General features: G+C 55.2%; 1 protein-coding gene across 2 annotated transcripts; it reads right to left on the bottom strand.

The window, feature by feature from the left end:
* Positions 1-173: 173 nt before the first annotated feature.
* Positions 174-20,472, bottom strand: ZNRF1 (zinc and ring finger 1). Of its 2 annotated transcripts, none has more exons than XM_032121845.1 (5): positions 19,843-20,472; positions 2,580-2,675; positions 1,803-1,908; positions 1,619-1,709; positions 174-1,470 (listed from the first exon to the last, which is right to left on the bottom strand). In XM_032121845.1, the coding sequence occupies exons 1-4, from the start codon at positions 20,285-20,287 to the stop codon at positions 1,652-1,654; spliced, it is 705 nt and encodes a 234-aa protein (XP_031977736.1). In that variant the 5' UTR covers positions 20,288-20,472; the 3' UTR covers positions 174-1,470; positions 1,619-1,651. The 2 variants fall into 2 exon arrangements, with proteins under 2 accessions (XP_031977736.1, XP_031977735.1); XM_032121844.1 differs by having other exon boundaries at positions 174-1,251.
* Positions 20,473-20,612: the final 140 nt, after the last annotated feature.

The raw sequence follows: 20,612 nt of genomic DNA, 5'->3' as shown, positions 1-20,612 counted from the left end.
ACTTCAGCCACTTCCCCTGAGCTGCAGTGCTGCTGGTGCCAGGTGGGAGCTCTCTGGGGACCTGCCGAGCACCACTGTGGCCATCCATCCCCACATGGCAGGGGGAATTGGCATGGGTGGGGGGCTCCAGCACCCCACTGGCACCATCTGCTTCACCAAGAAAGCCAGTGAAATAAAATAACAGTGAATATTTTATTGAACATTGTTTTAATACCATATCAAAACACCTTGACTAATGAAGGAAGCTCCCCCCAAGCTCTGAACTCTTTTTTTCCCCCGGTTTTTAATATATAAATACAGAAAGGTTTCCCGCAGGGGCACGGCCACCGGCAGGGGAGGTCTCACCAACGAAAATGCGCCCGCCGCACCAGGAGGGGATGGGGATGGGCGAGGGGGTCACTGCCATGAAATGACACCATCTTGGCACCTCCAGCAAAGCCACCCCTGTGACTAGGGATGGCCAGGGGCATCCGGGGGGCCATTGGGGCCTTCCCCATACCCTCCTCAAAAGGGTCCAACTCAAAGCCGATGGAAAAGAAAGAGGGGGGGTGGTTTTGGCAAGAGGAGCCCTGCGAGGGGGCACGAGAGGGGCGGCGGGGATGCTGCAGCTCTCCAGTCTCTGAGTGGTTATAGCTGAGTTAAAGAGTGACCAGTCTGTAAACATCACCGGGGCAGGGAAGCTCAAATTGAAGAACACGCCAGTCAACACGAAGCTTCAGTTGTGGTTTGTTGTTTGGTGGTTTTTTTTTTTTTGTCCATTTTCTCTTTTTTTCTTCTTTTTTTTCCTTTTTTTTTCCTTTTTTTTTCTCATTGTAAACACTTGAAAGACGGACCCCTGCGACTCAGCAGGGGGGAGCAGTGGCCCCACTCTCGGTGTGGGGCAGAGTCCCCATCTCAACGCTGCCGGGGCTGGGGTGGAGATCTCCAAAAGGGAGATGGGAGAGAGGAGAAATTTCCCGTTTAGTCAGTGCAAAAAAACCGAGCAGAGCCCCCGGGTGCGTCCGGGTGGGAGGTGGGGGGTTGCCGGTGAGAAATGCTGCGTGCTCCGTTTGGCCGGCTGTCCCCCGGCAGCTTTCCCCTTTCGGTTCGGGGAGAAAAGCCAAACATCATGGCAGGGTTTTGGCCAAGGGCGTCCCTGGGGCCTCCCTGGCGGGCAGAGCTCTCCTGGTGACCAACGGCTGTGGAGGGGAGAGCAGGTCGCTCCGCTTTTCTCACACTGTCTTCTCCTGGATGTTTCTTTTTGTTTTAAATCTTTTAAATTAAAAAAACAAAACAAAACAAAACAAAAAGCAGAAAAACAACAGAACAAATAAAAATAACAAAATAAAATAAAAACTGCGCCGTTGTCCCAAGTGGATTCAAGTTTCTGGGTTTTATTTTTGTCTTCTCGAGGAATTTAAAGTCAGCCCAAAACTCCAGGCAGGGCGGGGGGGACGGGGAGAGGAGGTACAGCAGGTATAGCAAGGTGCCCTGCAAAGGCAGAGAGAGACCGTCCCGGGTGAGGAGCAGGAGCCCTGGCTGTCACATCCCACCCTATCCCACCCCATCCTCCACTTTCAGCCCTGGATTTAAACCCGGCATGGGAATATCCCTTCTGAGCAGTCCACTACAGGCTCACCTTAGAGAGAAGTCAGCAAGCACGCCCGGCGGGTCAATCAGAAGGATGCTCTGGGCAAGATCTGTTCACTTCAAACCATGAGTCTATACAGCTGCAAGAGGAGAGCATGTTACCACCATGCTGCTGAGCCTCAGGTGTCCCTGCCTGTCCCCTTGCCACCCGCCTGGCTGTCCCGTCATGGTACCTTTTGTGATAAATGCAGAGGCAGGGCAGCCTGGCTATCGTGTCCCCCTGCAGCAGCTCCTCCAGGCAGATCACGCACTCGCCAGCGTCCTTGGTCAGCACGTCATCTGGGAGGGGAGGACAGGGCAGCAGTGAGACAGGGACCACCGCAGCATTCCCCTCCCTGGGATGGAGGGGAGCCCAACGTCACTTCGGAGGCAGCCGGGATGGGGTAGAATGGCAACAGCGCTGGAAAACACTGCCAGGAGGCTCACGTGGAGGCACAGGGGGGACATGGGCCTGGGGCATCTGGAGTGAACACGGCCCCCACCCCTGGCTTCCAAAAAATCACCAACCAGTAGGGGGTGAGCATCACTCCCACACCAGCGGTCAGGAGAGAGGTGGGAGATGCTGGAGCTTACAGCCCAGTGCTCAGCCTCGTGAGCCGGCCTGCCAGCGAGGAGGGGAGGAAGGCAATGCCCCTTTGTGGGGGTAGCCCAGGAGGACACGCGTCCCCTGCCCCCACCAGGCAGGATGCAGGGCCAGCAGGGCTCCCTTGGGCACAGAGGGGTGGGGAGGGGGCCACCCTGGGGCAGGTGTTACAAAGGAGCCTGAAAGCAAAAGCAGCAGGGTTTGAGCCATCACAGGGGAGCGGAATGGAGCAGCACCATCCCACCAGAGCACAGCCCTCTTGGGAAGCCCAGCCAAGCTGCCTGCCCGCAGCAAATGTCTCTCCAGCCTGCCTGGAGCCATCCCAGGGCAGCAGGACACTGTGTCCCCCACACAGCCTGTCCCTTACCGTTGTAGGAGAGGCGAGGTTTGCTCAGACACATGATAAAGTGCATTTCCATCTCGTCAGAAGCCACAGATTTGGAGCAAATGGGGCACTTGAAACCTGGAAGGAGAGCAGAGAGACGAGCCCTTAGCGAGGGCAGCAGGAGTCCACGCTGCATCCTGGGGAATCCTTGGGGCCATGGTGGGGCACAGCAGCGGGCAGCCCCTCACCTGCTGCCTGCATAGTGACCCTCACCCCACACTGCACCCACTGGGCACCCACTCATCCTGTGCTGGCCACCAGCAGCGTCAGCGTTGGGGACAGCCACCGAACAGGGGACAGTCAACGAGCTGGTGTGCTGGTTGTCCCTGTGCCCGCTGCACAGAGGGCACGGAGAGCGTGCCAAGGCAGTGCACACGTGGCCATCAGCTGCTGCCGGGCCTTAAAGGGCGAGCAGCAGCCTGGGGCACACAGCACCCAACCACTGGCAAGTGCAGGGGCATGTCCCTGTGCCTGGACAGTGCTGTCCCTGCTGCCAGAGCTCAGCACCGCATGGCTGAGCCAAAAAAGCTGCAAGGAAGGAGTTTCTTGTATAGCTGCAGCAGAGGACTGGCAGATTGGAGCATCAAACACAAACGGCTGCTTTCTCCAGCTTTCTGCAGGAGTGAAATGAATGCTCACCCCTCCGATGCCAGCCTGCCTCCCCAGGAGCAGGGGGACCCTGCAGGCTGATGAGGCAGCTTGACCTTGGCCCTGCCTGGTGACTTGGGTTCTTAGATGAAGATGGACGGGATGTCCTGCCCTGAAGATGGATCTGCTCTGCGACCTTACTTGGGGTGGTGCCAGGGTGTCACACCAGTGTTGTCACCTGCTCAAGCCATGCAGACCATCATGGCATCATCCCCAGCCCCACTGAGTGAGGCTGCCCCAAACCCAGTCTGTAAGCCCCAAACTCACAAGGAGCAGAACCCCAAGCAGCCCTGTAGGTCACCCATCTGGGACCCCCTGCCCTTCCACTGCAGCCAGCTCGAGGCCATGTGGTTTGTCACTGCCCAGCAGAGCCGCGCAGCTTGAGCTGAACACGAGTGTGCCACCACCACGGGTTTGCACCAGAATATCCTGCAATTCCCTGCCTGCAGAGAGGGAGAGGGTAATTTAAGGATCTGCCTTCTAAAAGCAGATCAGGTTTGACTGCAGTGCCGCTTAAGAGCTTTCTTCATATATATGCAAAGGTTGCTGAGGAAAGAAAAGCAAAGAAAAGAAAAGGAATGTACACAAATTATCTAAGGATGAATCAGGTTCTTGTTTGCCACCACCTGGATGTGGACAGGACAATTTTTTTGCTTCTTGGAAGGGAGAAAGTACAGGGTGGCTTTAAGGAGAGGCAGCTCAGACCTCTGCTGTGCAAACAGCCCTGGTAACTGCTCAACACCCGAGTGCTCATTAGCAGCAGTGATAAATACAGTTTACTTCCCAGGTCCTTGGACCCTGCCCCTCCAGAGTGTGGTTATTTCCCAGGAGGGTGCAGCAAGGATGAGCACCATGGATGGTATGAGATTGGCTCTAAAAGGACCTGCTAAAAGAAGGAGCCCTCAAGCCCAGGGGTCCCTCCAGTGGGGTGTCCTGCCGGCCTGCAGCATTGCCACGCTGGGAATACATCCCTGCCCCAGCCTGGCCAAGCCATGGGGTCTCTGCTCTGAGTCTGGCCCCAACTGCACCAAGCCCCAGGTGATAGGGCAGCGCTGCAGCCAGGGCCTCGTGGGCAGCAGCACCAATCTGCCTTCTCCTCTCCAGCCTAATTTTACTCCTGACCGATTTATACCTTGTGGCAGCCGTGCCCATTAGCTGAAGGCGCTGATTTTTTCCTCCTCCCAAGTGTTTACCCACCCGGTGTATTTATAGCGTGGATAGCTCGTATAGCCTCCCAGCCTGCCTGCTGCAAGACCCAACTGGCCTTCCCTTGTGAGACACCCTCCCGGTGCCCCGCTCCCCTGGCAGCCCGCCTGCCCCGTCCCTGCCTGAACTGATCCCGCCTGGAGTGGACGGTGTGCCAGCGCCACAGGCACCGGTCCCTACCGGGGGAGCTCTGGGGATTGCTTTCCAGAAGCAAGTGTCTGCAACGGCTGTGAAGGGCTCCCTTTGGAAAAGGCATTTTGTCTGCAAACTCTGTGTCAGGGCAAGGCATTTGTAAAGGTTCTGTACTGTTCCCTGTGCAGTGTGTGGGCAGACCTCGTTTCCTCTGGTCCCCCCTTTTCTGTGCCAATGTGTTATTTTAAACAGCTGTCCCAGATCTGCCAGCTCCAGCAGCACCCGAAGGGATCCTATGAGACGTGCAACCGATGTAAAGGGAAAAGGCCCCGGATGAAACTGCCTGGTCTGTGGCTGCCAGGGCACGGCCGCCAGCAAAGCAGCAGGGCCAGGCAAAGAGCAGGGCCCTTTGCAGGCTCCAGCAAGCGGCTGTGGCTGTATCTCCAGGCCTCTTTGCTAGCTGGGATAGCTTTAGCACGGTTATAAATAGCCGGCATGAACACTCCTCATGCTCCACACTGCTCCCTGGGCAGCTGTCTGGGGCACCAGGACTCCTGACGCCGCCACAGCCCCATGGCAAGGACGTGGGGACATCGGGCAGACGGAGGGGCCCAGGCTCAAGCCCCAGCATGTATGTGGCATCCTCCAGCCAGACGGGTCTGGGGGCTGAGTCAAGTGCAGAAGCACACACACTTTTCTGGCTCTGCATTTCACAAGATGGAGAGGGAAAAAAAGGAAAGGCAAATAAGCAATTGCATAAATTCCCAAGTTTGAGCAGGAGCAAGAAGCTGGTGTGGAAAGGCCCCCAGGGCGGGGGGCTGCCCTGCACCCCAGCTGTCGGCACAAATACTTGACATTGCAAAAGCAACTGCTTGTGTTTCGCTCCATGGAAGGCACAGGAGCCCACCACCAGCGGGAAAGGGGAGGCAGAGGTGAACTCCCTCACCCCTTCTCTATGTGACCTTTGGGTGAAGGTGGTGGGCAGAGAACCAGGGGACAGCCAGCACCCAACAGCAGCAGGCACCAAGCCCGGTGCCTCGGAACATCCCTTCACAGTTCAGGCAGGAGCCTTTCCTGTAGATGAAAGAGCTGCTCTCCACATGGCCAGCCCCCTCCGGGCCATGGTATTTTCCACATTCCCTGAAATCCCCATTAATTTATCCTGCCTAAGCTGCCAGCCGGAGCAATGCAGGAGATTACACTTTGACAGCTGCTCATGGAAAATTCAGCTCCCTCCCTCCTCCTCGAGCCCTTTCTGTCCTCCTCCCACATGCTTAAAAAAAAGAGAGGAAGGGCCCACCTATTCCTCCTTGCCTGGGCCTCCCACACCCATGGGGAGGCCCGGGGGTTGCTCCAGGGAAAGGCCATGGACACGTCCTCCCTCCCTAGGCATCTGGGGCAGCTGGTGATGCTCCTATCCCATGGCACATTAAACCTGAAGCTGGCACTGTCACCTCATGCAGAGATGTGTGGGCAGGTACCAGCTCCCGACAAAAGTAAGTGAAGAAGAGGAGGGTGCTGCATGAAGGGGGCTGGCCTGGAAAGGCAGGTTCAGGTCAAGACCTGGACTCTTTGTATCTTGCAGGAGACTTTGAGAAAGCCAAGGGCTTTCCAGGGCTGCGAGACACAGGGTGGCAGGTGATCTTATCTCTCCAATGGCTTGGTCTAGAAACCAGGAGCAAGTGGCGCTGGAGCTCTCCAGGGGCTACTGCCCTCTGAGTATTTTTAGGAAGGTTACATGGTTAATTTTAGAGAGTTGGGCAAAGTAGAGCTGGGAACCTCTGAAAATCTCCACACAGTCCTGTGCACGCTGAAAAAGCCTGGTGGTTAACCCTCACAGTGCCAAAAGCACTGCCACAGAACTGCAGGGAATTTTTTGGTGGTGGGAGGGCTGAGACACCTTTCCAAACCATTTCTAAGTATCCCAAACAGAGCTGATTCTGGCGCTGGGATAGGAAATTCCCATCACTTGTGTCTACTGAGCACTACAACAGGGTCAACCACACAATGTCCTGAGAGTGGAAGTGGCTGCTTCCCTTGGGGGTGGGTGAGACCATGTCCACGGGAGCTGCAAGCCTGCCCTGGATCCCAGGGAAAGGCATGTGCCATGTCTACCTTCACCTGCCAAACCCTCCTCCAGATGGGTGCGCCTCCACGCAGATTGCTTACAGGCCACGGTGCCATCAGGAGTAGCCCCAGCAATAGGACACCCTGGCTTTGTCACTGGCAGGTGGCTGAAACATGGAGAGCAGCAGCTCCTCCACTGCACAGCACCTCCAGCAATGGGAGGAAGACACTGGTGGGGATGATGTGCCCTGAAGGCAGGAGGAAATAACAGCTCAGGCACAATGCAAGCAACCCACCCCATACAGCATTCACCAGCGGCATCCCTGGTCGCCCAGTCTCCCACTACTGCCATGGGATAAACCAGTGCCCTCTGAGTGGGAGTGGCAACAAAAACTCCCCAAAACGTGCCTGCCCCAGGAGGGGTCCCTTCTCTGTGCCCAGCCATCCCACAGGACACCTGGAGAAACAGGGAGCTTTGGGTAAGCCTCAGGCTGCTGGATGATCACAGAAGATTTGGAAACCTTGGCTGCACAGCCCATCTCCATGTCTCTAGAGAGCATCCTGGGCTCCCAGCCAAGGGAGCTGGCTTATACCAGGTGAGGATGCATCCAAGCATGAGATGAAACCAGGGGATATTTGGTCCAAGCATGCAGTCCTGGTGCCTCCTCCTTGCTGAGTAACCTATGAGCATCCTACCTACCCCCATGACTTCCCTAACACTGCCAGCTGAACCAGCACCAGGTGGAAGCTGGAACACATGGATCATCTTGAAAAAACCTAGACTAGTGACTGAAGAGGAGGGAAAAACTGAAAGACCAGTTGGTCAATCTGAAGCACGTGGGGTTGGGTGACACAAAGGGGCTCCAAGTCCTCCCCTTCCCTTATCCCTCAAAGGCTCCAGCACAGCCCCAGGAGAGAAGAAAGGATCAGGGAGAGTTGTCCTCTGTGCTAGGCAAGCGAAGAAAACCGGAAGAGCCAAGATATTCAGACCCAACATCTCCTGGAAAATAAATTCCCTATGGGTTTAAAGCAGTCTCATTTTTTTAAAGCAACGGTCAGAGGCAGCACACTGGAGATGGCACATGGATGCACAGAGCACCTCTCCAGCACTGGGGCACAACAGGGACCTGGCAGCTGAGTGTATCCTCACGAATGGAAGCCCACCATGGAAGTGAGGCTCTACCAGGCTCAGTGATGCAGTTGGCAATGCTGAAGGAGGCAGCATCAAGTGCCTGCAGGCCAGGGCACCCAGCAGAACCAGGACAGAACCCACTTCCCCCTGCAGAAAGAAAAGGCATCAGCTGCATGGGCAGAGGCAGGAGCTGAGGTCCAAGGCAGCCCTGCTGCTCTGGCAGGACTCAAGGCACCGAGTGAACTCCAGGATCGTGCTGGGCTATTGTGCAGCACAAGGGCTGACATGAGCAGGGACACGTAGGCAGGAAGGAGTAAAGTACTTAGGCTGCCACATTTGCCAGCTTTGAAAAAGCAAGCATCCTTCCTCCTGATTCAAGGCTGCAGAGACATGGGAGAGCATAAAGGACGGGTCCAGGGTGGAAGTAAGACATCCCATCTTTCTGGGGATGGAAGGGAGGCAGGCCAGTGAAACAGCTCCAGATGATCAGCCAAGCAGGAGATGTGGCTTGGATGGGACATCTCTGGATGGCAGTGCTTGGAAAGAAACTTGACCCTTTCTGCTGCCTTGGCAGAGGGATGGTCTTGCTCCATCCCCATCCCACCCCAGCATTTCCTTGCTGATTGAGTCAGTTCAGATTGCTGAGAAGGGAAAAAATAAATGTTTGTAATGTGAAAGCAGCACCCCAAAAAGAAGCTACTTCTGTGCAAGGCCAGGTTTTTCAAGGTCTAAGAAAAGCTGTCCCTGGTGTGCAGTAGCTCCTGGGAAAGTCCCCATGTGGCAAGTGTCTGCTGTCAGGTCAGTCACACACCAGCCAAGGGTGGCAGGGATGTGCCATGGAACACGAAGCTGGCCAAGACCAGCACCATCCTAATGCTCAAGGCATTGTGTTTTGGAGACACCTCTGTCCACTCCCATGTGACTGAAGCCACAAAGATGTAGCAGCAAGGACAAGGCATTAGTGCTTCAGGTGGGACGTGGGGAAGCCATAGGGATCAGAGGGATGCAGCACACAGAGCGGAGGGGCTGGGTGGCACCACGTCACAGAAGCCCAAGGCTGGCTTGCTGCAAGCCAGTGATGCCTTTTCCTGGCCTTAAAATCAAGAGTCAAACACGGTTAGAAGGGAAAAAGGGATTTTATCTTGGTATTTATTTTAAGATCTTTAGGTGCACTACATCTAGGTCGAATGCACTGAAATGCACACCGCAATGCCCCCCCGCAAAGATCTGGTATAACATCTTCATGGCATCACCAGGAGGCAGAGCTATTTTTTTTTTAGCCAGTTGGGTTCTTATGGAGGTGGTGGGGGAGGATGGGAAGAAGGAGAACAGATTGCAGTTCTGGGGCTGAGGAAAGCTGGAGAGTTGGAAAGGAGCAGGAGACACAGGAGGGGGAACCCCCAGGAACGTTTCCTCCAGAGCACCCAAAGCTATCGATTCTCAGCAGATGGACACACCAAAGCCTTACAAAACACCTCCAGCACAGCCCACAGACACTGAGAAGCAGGAGGGCAACGAGGCCTGGTCACAGGATGTCCAGACACCAAGTACCCTCCTTGCCTGTCACTGTTTGACTATTGCCCCTTTCATGGCTGTAATTGCAATTTTTGAACAGAAGTATCTATGCTAAGGCAGAAATCATCTCCCTCCTACAGCTCAGGCTGCAGGATCAGTTCCCCCAGACCTGGATGAAAAAGGCAACTTCCCAGGGTCACCCTGTCTTCTGGCAAGTCCTAGTTTACTGCAGAAACACTCCCCCAGCTGCTGGGAACAGGTTTCATAAGGAAGAATGTGTAGCCCAAAGCTAATTTTAGCATCCCAGAGAAGAGCGAAGTTAAGCAGAGGGGTCCTGGGTGATGGCCCAGTGAAGGCATTAACACCTCCAACTCCTGCTGTCAGGCTGCAGGGCTCCAATTTACCAAGTTACAAGCTCATCCAGGGCTCCTGCTAGTCACAAAACAGGTGTGGGGCCATCTCATGGCTCAGGAGAACTGCAGGGATGCTCTGGTGCTGCCTCCACACCCTTCAAGGGATGATCAGGTTTTCAAACTCACTGCCCTGAGAGGACAATGATCCTGCAGGCACACCTGGGAATTTCCAAAGGGTTTGCCTGCATGCCTGTTTTTATCCTCCCACATATTTCTTGTAGGAAGGAGGAAGACCAGCCAAAGCCCTGCTGTGGGCAGCAATCATCTGCAGGATGCACAGAGCCAGCAGGGTAATGAGGGGGGTCCCAGGTGCTGAAATGAAGGAGTGCAGGGGATCCACTGGCAGCACAGTGGGACGCAGCCATTTGGAAATCAGAGCAGAAAGGGACAGAGTTTGACACTTTGGCTTGGCAAGGGCTGGGAGGGAGCAGCGAGGCAACGTCAGGCGGGGACTGGTGGGGTGAGTCACTTCTGACTAAGACATCCATTGGGGAGGCACCCACGGAGTCCCCACTGCCAGGCTCCAGCACTGCAGAGCTGCCAGAGGAATTCCCGCTTTTGGAAAGGTTGAAACACAAAAGCCCGACTTGAGCCACTCCCAAACACAGCCGGATCTGACTCCATGGGGTGATCTGCTTCCTGACCCCTGGGTTTTTCCAAAGCAGAAAACTTGTGCTTTGATGCTGCTGAGGCTCCATCATGCCTCAGCTTCAGATGATCTCTTGGAAGGATGATGGGACACTCCAGAGGCACATGATGACATGCCCTGGCTTTGTGATGCTGGGAGTATGGCCAAGCACTGATTGCACCCAAGTACCTCTTCCTGCCAGGAAGTGATCCCAACCAGCTCCTGAGACACCTCCTCCCTAGGCATCCCACAGCAGCGCTGCACAAAGAGCATGGAGGAGGGTCTCTTTGTGCCTGGGGTGCGTGGAAAGGATGACGCTTTTTGGGGTAGAAAAAGGGCAATTTTTATGTAGTGGGCAGCAAACAGAGCATAAAAGGCACACAGAGCTGCACCCACAAGCAGCTCACGGCTGGGAAACACTTGTGGCCAGTTCACACTGGTTGTTTCTGCAAAAAGACAGAAAAAAAAAAAATTTCCACCAATGGAAAAAAAAAATCTTAGTGAGCAGCACGCTGCAGAGCAAGCCCTGACCTTACCTGCCCCTCACGTGGGTAGGAAGGGCTGCATGGCACAGAGCATCTCCCTGCTCCCTAGGAGGGACTGTGATTGCTGAGGGATAACCATTGAATGCCCCAGGCTACCAGAACAGCAGGAAGGGGAAAAAGCAGGTGCAAAGCTGGGGAGTGATCCCACTTCTCTGTTGTACATGGTGCAGAAGGGGAGGGATTCTCCAAGCTGCCTGGACAGGCACCATGAACTCCCCTTTGACAGCCAAAGGCTGGGGTTTTGGGAGGAAGATCTGAGGATGCTGAGGATGGGGATACACCACTTCAGAGCTTCCCAGCTGCCTTTGCAACATGGAGGCGGCTGGCAGACAGAGCCAGCTTTCTGCAGCTCTGGGAGCCCTCCGAAACACAAAGCACAGCATCTCAGAGGAATGAGCCCCTTAGCAAGCAGCAGGGTCTGCCCACGCTGGATCCTGCTGGAGGAGGCAGGAGGGGCTACACTGTGCCACAGGCAGGAACAACCCTGCCTGGGTATCCCACCTTCTCTGCCTCTTCGCTTCAACATGTGCCAACCTCCAACGTGAGAAGGGCTCCTTCTGAGAAAGGACATACTTGGGGCTGCAGATGACAAAAATCCCAGTTGTGGGATTTGAAGTTCTCTCTTCCCCATCACAAAAGGCAACACCCAGAGAAGCAGAGTATAACCCCACTTCCAGAGCCAGGCAGGGCCTTGTGAAGCAGCATTCTCCCGTGAAACATTCACCCAGGACTAGGTGCAGGGTACCACTTGTTTTGTACCTGCCTACAGGGAGCAAAAAGAAATCAAAGGCATCTACAAACCCCCTCAGAAGGGTAAGATCCAAGAAAACAGCAGACTTCAAGGGCTATGAATCAGTGGCTCCATAAATAAGCACACAGACAGTTGTTTCAAAGCCGCAAGATCTGACTGGGGATAACCCGAAATGCCAAGGCAGGGTGCTCAGCCTCAGCCTGTCCTGCTCAGCACCAGCTTAACAGAGAGTTGGCCCCAAAACCAATCCCAGCCCATACTGACTCGACCTCCCTGCAGACAGTAATTTAAGCCATCTGCCTAGAGCCAAACCCCCCCTCCTTTTCCCCAGCTACAGATGTACAGGCCTTGGATGGATGGATTGAAAGGTGGATCTAATTCCCCTGCAGTGCTTCTGACGAAGTGCAGCTCCATCGCCTTGTAGGAAGAGCTTCCAGATGAATTACTGCAATTACCCCAGCTGCAGAGAAACTGAAGGTTTTCCCCTCACTGGTGACAAAGACTTCTCCAAAAAACAATTCCCCAAACGCCCACCACCCCAAGCTGTAATGCAGCCATCCAGGATGTGGAGAGCGGAGCCCCCAGCACCACCCTAGAATCGCTAAGCTGTGATCAGAGAAACTCACAGCCATGGTGAAAGCCAGGGGGAGAAGGAAGAGAGCTGTCTTTCAAGGCAGCAACAGGCAAAGAGGCACAGAGGACATGGAAATGTCAGTGGCCTCATCCTGGAAGGAAATAAAATGCTGGGCAGGGATGTGGGACAGGGTCAGCATCACTCAGTTCTCCTGCCTGACTGCTTCTTTCCCCCTCTTGTGTTGCAGGCAGCTGGCCTCTAAAAATACCCACTGTTGTCACGCCGTCCTGCCTGCTTGGGTCAGGAAACAGCTCTGAGCAGCTTTCAGTTCCATTCTTCATCTGCGCTGCTGTGCTTCCCTCACCAGGATCTGTCCCAGCCCCTCTTCTGTGCCTGGCAGGTGACAGTCTTTCAGGAACTATGGCCATAACTTGACATAGACTCAATGAACCAAGGGTGCTAACTGGGAATATACAACCCTGGGAAATTTCTGCTGGGGTTGCTAGAACTAGCAAAAAGGCAAGTATTTCCACAGCATCTCTCTGCTTCTCTACAAAGTGCCACAAGACCATTCCAAGGCACACAGTCTAGTTTCACGCCACTGATGGGAGGCCCACAGCTACATGAGTGTGCATGAGAAAGGGAGTCACAGATTTCCCAAGCTCATTCAGCCCATGACACCACAACTGTCCCAGGGTCAACCTGGTGCTGATGCTGGCCAGCTCTGGTCTATAGAGAAGGAGGGGAGAGAAGAGTCAGCTTCGCCTCAGAGGTGCAGTACAGCCTCTCCAGTGGTGAGGTACCATCCCCACTGGCAAAATACACCCTGGATAGCCCACCCTCAGCTGCCCACAGACATGGCGTTGGGTCTGAGCGATGCATCTGCTCAGGCTCAGCTGGTTGCACATGGCACAAACCTGGCAGTGTGGAGGCACAGGGACCACAGCAGGGAGCACCAAAGTATCAAGCCCTGTGCCAGCAGCACAGAGGCCAGCCATGAAGACCTGCCTGCTGCCTCCCTGGCCTTTCCTTCCACCTTCCTCGAATCCCAGGTTGTACGGACCTGCAGCGGGCTGGAAAGTTAAACCATGATGAGAAAGAAGCAGCCCCTGTCCCCCACCACAGGCACTCCCCTCCCCTGCCTGCAGCCCAGCAGGGCAGGAAACCTGCCAGCAGGCAGGCTCTGCCCACGGGAAATGCTGTGCAACAGCACGAGAAGAGGCCCCAGGCAGCACAGCTTCCTGAAGCTGCACCTCCAACAGCCTCTCATCAAAAAGCACTAAGCAAAAGCATTTGGTCAGGTAGCACCTGCAAGGGACAGCATGAGCACCCCTGGAAGGTACTCAAGCACCCAGTGGGTTCACCCACATTTGAAACCTGCCTGGTGGAACTGGTGCAGGGGAGACATTTAAGGCCCAGCTTTAACCAGTTTTGCTCTACCTGAAATAAAAAATTGGTGTCTCTACAGAGGGAGGCTTGTTGTACCCCAGTGTACAGCGAGGCCAAAGCAGGTGGGCAAAATGCTCTGCATCAGGGCCTGCTGCTTTACAGCATCACTTGACTGCTCATGTACATCATTCCCAAGCTCTTATGATTTCAATTTTCAAAGGGAACCAGGAGAAAGTCAGGTCACATTTACTCAAAACCAAGTACTCAGCACATCTGGGGTTTTTGTGTACCAGCAGCAGATGCCACAAAATACACCTCGTGGTTGCCCACTGTCTGCTTGGGGCACCATAACACTGGTCCCTGCAAAGAGAATTTATCTGAAGAGCCCTTTGCTGCCTGTCTGATCTGTCACATGGGAGATTACACCGGAGGGGGAAAAAAAAAAGCCTTTTTTTTTTTCTCCTCCTCCAAAGTGGGCTTTTCTCCCTCCCTGCACTTCTCTTGAAATTAATTTTCAGCATTTAGCAGCATTTTCCCATGACTCTGCGCGGCTGCCTTGGCCAGGCGCCAGCCTGATACTGCTCCTCCACCAAAGATGTCTGTATCTGATTGATCCTCCGGCCAGCAAACGAGAGAGAGAGAGGAGCCTTAATAGCACATTAATAAATAAGAGAAGCCTTTACGGTTATTCCAGTCACCGGAACAAACATCTCAGCAAAACAAACCAGCATGGGATAAACTTACGTCACGGGCTGGGAAGACAATCCTGGCTGGGAAGTGGGTCAGCCCAGGAGCACGAGAGCATCATTCTCAGCATCTCTGGAAGATACATGTGCAGAAAGGGGAGAGGACACCCAGCTACCCTATGCTGATTTATGCACAGGTTTATAGAGGAGACAGCCCAGTTAATGTGCACAGCAAATAGTGCCTTGTTCCTGGGGAAAGCAGTCGGGATTTCAGAGGGCACTGGGGAGGCAAGGCAGCGCAGAGACAGCCTGCGCTAGCTCTCGCTGCGGAGACTGAAGATAACTGCCGCCACCGCCGGCTTCTCACGCACAACGCCAACGTTGACGCACTTAAACTTCATCTCCAGCTCTGGTGAGCATTAAAGCTGTCTTCGAGTCTACCGTCTTCAGGTGTTCAGCACTTTGCTCTTCCGAGGTAGCCGCTGCCTCTTCCCCCCGTCCCAGGTGGATGCTGCCCTGGCAGCTGGCTCAGAGAAGGCAGAAGCAGAAAAGCATTCCCTCTAGACCTGGAGAGCTGAACATCACCAGTGTGGGGAGTCATCAGGACCACTTCTGCACCCACTTCCCAAATGATCTGCAGGCCTGGCAATGATGCAGGTGCTTGACCCAACTGTCAGACAGTAACCAGCACCAAACTCACAAAAAGATGGTTTGAGGACAGTCATCTTTGGAAATTTCCACTAGCAAAAATAGATTCAGAATGGCAAGTTTGTGCAGACCTTGGGGTGCCCTTGCCCTGGCCTGGCTCCTGTAAGGGGGGAGGGAAGCACATATGATGTCTGCATGTTGAAAACTTCATAGATTCAGTTAGAAGGGAACCACAAGGATCATCAAGTCCAACTCCTGGCCCTGAACAGGACAACCCCAAGAATCACACCATGTGCCTGAGAGCCTTGTCCAAACACTTTCTGAACTCTGTCAGAGTTGGTGCTGCAACCACTTCCCTGGAGAGCCTTCCAGTGCCCAACCACACCTTGGATGAAAAACCTTTCCTAACATCCTATGCAAACCTCCCTTAGCACAGCTCCATGATGTTCCCTTGGACCCTGTCACTGGTCATAGAGAGCAGAGATTGGTGCTGTCCTTCCATTGTCCCTCCTGTGGAAGCTGCAGCCCATGATGAGCTCTGCCCTCAATCTCTTCTCCAGGCTGAACAAGCCAAGTGACCACAGCTGCTTCTCGTATGGCTTCCCCTCTAGACCCTTCACTATCTTCATGTTCCTCCTCTGGATGCTCTCTAACAGCTTTATATTCTTCTTGTATTGTGGTACCTAAATCGGCACACCAGACTAGAGATGAGGCCAAACCAGTACAGAGCAGGACAATCACCTCCCTTGACCGGCTGGCAGTGCTGTGCCTGACAAACCATGGGACACAGTGGGGGCCCTTTTTGGCTGCCAGAACACACTGGTGACAAGTTGGTGGCAGGACAGTCAGGGCTGAGAGCAGCTTTCTGACTACAAGCCAGAATTCAGCCTTCTCTTTCTGGTGTAGAGACTGCAGTGGCAGGACGATGTGAGGAGCAAGAATTGCCAGGTACCAGTGACAAAAGGCTCAGGACTCAAAGCTGTTGGAGCACAGCAAGGGTTCACCACAGACAGGCCTCCTCCCTGCTTGCAGAGACTGGGGCTGCCCAACACAGGTGTTCACACATCCTCAGCTCACCCTCCAACAACCCCTTTTTCCCTCCCCATACTCTGGAGCCAGATTGAAGAGCACTTCCAGCCTTTTTTGCTCTCTAACCATGCCTGGAGAAGCACCCAGCCCAGCATGCTGGCTGCCATCTCTGCACTAAAAATCTTCCCATCTTCCCCATGCTGGGCCCTCCTGCCCTGAGAACCCAGCTGCTGAGAACCCAGCAGCTCATATGGCAAAGAAGGCCTCCTGACACTGGTGCTACCAGCGTCCAGGACAAACAGTTTGCTTTATCAGTGCACGGAAAGCCTGTGACATTCCTGGTGGTACTGCACAGGAGGATGAGCTAGGTGTTTCCTTGGGCTAGCCAACAGACAAGGAGATACGGATTTATTAGAGCTTCAAACACTCAAGGGCTTTGGGTGATGAGTGGGATTTCCAGATAAACTTTAAGCTACTTACAGCCTCTGCAAACTCCCTTAGATCCTCTGATGAAGATGAATAACATGAGAGATACTAAGAGAACCACACAAAGCTGGAGACATGCAGCACCAAATCACACATCTCCCTTTTCTCCCTTCTTCCCACTAGCCTTGGCTTTACTGAGAAGTCCTCATAGTCATAAACCTACAGAGGCAGGGTCAAGTGCTACAGGCAAACTCCAAAGTTGTGCAAGATGTGTTATTTTCCACTCATGGAGGCAGGAAGTGGATCTCGGAAACCCTGGGCAGACAGGGAAATCCCAGAGCAGTTTCAGGTGGTGCTGGAACAGCTATATTGCTTGTGCATATGGTGGGCATGCCTGGGAAAATCCCCATCAGGAAACAGGACTCACCCACAGAGGTGCTGTCCACTCAAAGGGAGGGACAAGCTCCACCATAAAGGTCAGAGCTCCTTGCTCACCCCATTTGGAAGATATATGTAGGCTTCACTGTTCACAAGAGCAGCAGTTCTCCTGCCCTTGTCCTGGGACAGGCTAGAGGCCATCAGTATCTAACTGTTCCTCCCATCCCAGCAGCCACAGTGGAGCCCAGAGGGACGCAGCATTGGGCTCTTCTCACTGACCAACCCCATGCACAGCACCTTACAGGGATGCTGCAGCATTCATTGGCCTTGGGGACACTTTGTGACCTCCCTCTGCACAGGCTTCCCAGCACAGTCCTCCTCCCTTCCTTCGCAGGCACACCTAGCTCTTCTGCAGGCCTTCAACTGCAGAGAGGAGAAGGAGTGACACCAACCAGGGAAGAGAGCTCAGCCTGCCCCAGCTCACTTATCAGGGTCCCTACTAAGGGGCCTGATGAGCCATGAAGCAGTCAGAGAGGCACAGAAACTCTGCATGGCAGATACAGGGAGTGGCGAGGCGCCAAGACTGTGTGCTCCCATTACCACAGGCATGCTGCTGCAACAACAGCACCTTATCACTGCCCTCAAGTCAGGACTCCTCACTGTCCCACTGAGGACCCCACAGGACTCAGGTTGCACTTTGAGCTCCCAGCTCATGCCTCAAACCCAAATGCTCCTGGAAAAACATGAATGCAACCTTCCTTCCCCATATGCAGAAAACAGAACCATCGGGGTCTCCAGAAAGGGGCAGGCAGGGCAAGAATCCACTCTCCAGCCCTGTCAGCCACAGAGTCTGGGGGGCTCCTCTCCTTGGTAGCAGCTCAGGCAGATCCCAGAGATCCCCAGGCATGCCTCGTGCTGAGTGGGTTTGGTACGTCGGCGGGTCCCCTCACACCCACCCTCAAGTCATCCTTCGAAGGAAGCAGGGACAGTCACGCGCAGCAATGTCAAAGCTCCTCTCCATTTACCAGAGCGCTGCTGCTTCAGCACTTTCCAGAGGCTAATGGAGTGGCTCAGCACCGTGAGAGGAGCAGGTCGATGGGGAGGCAGCGGGGAAGACACGAGTAGCTCCTGACTGCCCTGCTGGAGGTTAACCAGCTGCAATGGGAGATTAACAGGAATTTCGGCAATCTTGAGGTGGCTTACTTCCCCCCTTCCCTGCAGTCTCCAAATCCTTCATTAACTTCTTACACTAAGAGAAGAAGAGTGCAAAAGTTAAATGAGCTCTGACAAGTTTTCAGAAGGGTTTTTAAGCATCCTCCACACGTTTTGCTATTAATTAGCAACGAGGAAGAACCAGCACCGGGAGAGGCTTCAACACAGACTGAACAGCTCTCACTGCTGCCCGCGTATGCTTTGGCTCAGCTCAAATGCTCTCAGAAGGCCCCAAAAGAGGCACCAGAAAAACCCAGCTCTTGCAGCACTTCCCACAGCTCACGCTGCAATCTTTCAAGGGCACTGTGTTTAACTTAGCAGCACTGCACTAACTCACTCAAGTGGCTGAAAAACAGCTTAGTCCATTTTGCAGCTGGTTTATTTTTCTGAACAGGTTTTTGCCTCGCAGCATTGCAGTTCAAAATGTAACTAACTGATACTCCCTGACCAACCATTGTGAGCTGCAGGGTGTTTCTGTAATGAGACCCTCCTCACTCCAGCACCAGGCGCAGCAGAAGCCCCCATGGCCCTCATTCCCACAGAGGCTTGTGGAATACCTGGAAGGATGATGTGCCTTCATTTCTCTCTGCGTTTAGAAACCAGAGCAGCAGAGCAGTCTGTGCAAGGTCACAGAGCAAGAAAGTTTGCCAGAGCTCTTAGTCTCAACTCCGGCGCCACACGCCAGCCCTCTCCATCTGCCAGGGAGGAGGGCAAGTGCCTGGCTTATCCGGATCAATAGAAATCAGACCTGGGCCATTCTGCCACTGAGGATGCAATACAAGACACACAGCTTTGATCGAATGGAGAAGAGCAGCCCCTGGAGACTGGGCATAGGGAAAAAAATCCCAAGATTTTTTTTTTTCCAAGAAGTGAGAAAATGGGCCCCATGAGATTTTTCTTGCACTTTGTTCTTATCCACTGGTTCAGTTTAGGCCTTCCTGAAAATGAGGCATTGTCCCAAGGCATATTATGAAATTCCCAGACCACGTCACACAAGGAGAACACATCATTTGTGAGGGGGACGGGTGGGAGAGAAATCCCAGACTATTCCAGGAAACGCAAGGAGACATCCCTGAAATGACTTCCCCTCCAGCCAGGAGGGGAAGGGAGGACCTCCCACCTCGCTCCTTGTACCCAGCCAAAACTAGGTCAGTGACACAGCCCTGCTCACAGCCAGAGCTCCTCTCCAGACACCAGGACACATGGAAGAGTGCAGCCAGGAGGGTGAAGGGGGTAACCTTGCCCCTTCCCATAGCCTGACATGTTTCCTGCAAAAGAGCCCAGCTGGCCCTGTTAAAGAGGCAGGCAGTTCCTTCTCTGCTTCCTCCTCAGCACCACAACACTGCCAGCTGGCTTCAAAGAGAAAACCCACTTTGGCCCCTCCCTGGCCCTTTATCATGCAAAACAAAGGAAAAAGAAAATCCCCACACCTTACTTCCAAAGGCTTCCTCTATCTCTTTCCCAGTTTCTAAGGCCAGGAACTGCTATGACTGCCAACCCCCAAACACCTTCAGAAAAGACATGAGGTGCTCATCCTGGTCTGCAAAAGCCAAGGTCTTGAGACCTCAAGACCACTATCCCCCATGTCAAGGGGGGTAGGGTGGGACATCCACATACTTCACATCTCAGAGCCAAAACACCTCCCTTCTAGAAAGCCTCCTCCCTTCACAGCCCCTTCCTCCCCTGACCTTGACACAGATGCCAGCTCCAGCACGCACCCACCCGTCTGTGCCGGGGAGGGGATGGCGATGAGGGTCCAAGATGGGGGCAGCTCCCCCTTCCCGGGTGAACCGCGCCCACCGCCGCCCCCGGGCACCCACGGAGGGAGGGAAAGCCGGGGTAAGGCTCCGGGGAGCCGGCACTCACCGCTGTGCGAGCTGAACCACCGCGGTGCGATGTGAAGGGGCAGCGCGTCGGCCAGCGAGGCCCTGGCGCCCAGGTACAGCATCCCGTCTCTATGGTGACCGCCTCCCGTCTCCTGGAAACCGTTGCCATGGGCGTACGTGGAGTCGGAGCCCGGACCGCCGCCGCCGCCGCCCGGGGCCCGCTCGGCCTCCCCCGCCGCCCGTGCCGCCGCCGCGTACAGCCCGAAGGGGACGGCGCCGGCCGCCGCCGGGTCCATGCCCATCCCGGCCACCGAGCTGACGGAGCGGCTGCGCAGCCCCATCGCGCCGCCGCCGCCGCCCGCCCGGTAATGGCCGAAGGGGGGCGGCCCCCCCCCTCCTCCCGGCGGCGGCACGGCGCTGTCATCCGTCGACACCCCCGGGAAGGGGCCCCGCGAACGGGTCGCCGTGCTCTGCTTGCCCCCCATGTGGGCGCCGCCGGGCCGGAGGGAGCCGAGCGACAGCCCCCCGCGGGGAACGGGGCCGCGCCGCCCCCGCTGGGAGGCGAGAGGGGGCGGAAGGAAGCGGGGGGGCGCGGGGAGCTACGGGCGAAAACCCATCCCCGCCCCAGGCATCCTCCCCCCGCCGGGCCCGCAGGGGCGAGGGCGCCCCGAGTCCGCCGCCGCCGCCGCCGTCACCCCCGGCGGAGGCCGCCGAGGGCTCCGGGGCCGCGGAGCGGGGAGGGAGCGGCGGGGGAGGGGGGGGATGGACGCCGGCAGGGTCGCTCCGCCCGCCTCGCTGGTGCCCGGGGCG

This window comes from Corvus moneduloides, chromosome 12 (assembly GCF_009650955.1).
Source record: "Corvus moneduloides isolate bCorMon1 chromosome 12, bCorMon1.pri, whole genome shotgun sequence".
Taxonomy (NCBI): domain Eukaryota; kingdom Metazoa; phylum Chordata; class Aves; order Passeriformes; family Corvidae; genus Corvus; species Corvus moneduloides.
This window is presented reverse-complemented; position numbering and strand designations above follow the sequence as displayed.

What these genes read in the sequence shown, in the direction of transcription:
- ZNRF1 (XM_032121845.1), bottom strand. Translation starts at nt 20,287, where the DNA reads ATGGGGGGCAAGCAGAGCACGGCGACCCGTTCGCGGGGCCCCTTCCCG. An exon ending in GTGGTTCAGCTCGCACAGCG is followed by an intron (nt 2,676 to 19,842) that starts GTGAGTGCCGGC and finishes CTCTCCTTCCAG; the next exon opens with GTTTCAAGTGCCCCATTTGC. An exon ending in CTCTGCATTTATCACAAAAG is followed by an intron (nt 1,710 to 1,802) that starts GTACCATGACGG and finishes CTCCTCTTGCAG; the next exon opens with CTGTATAGACTCATGGTTTG.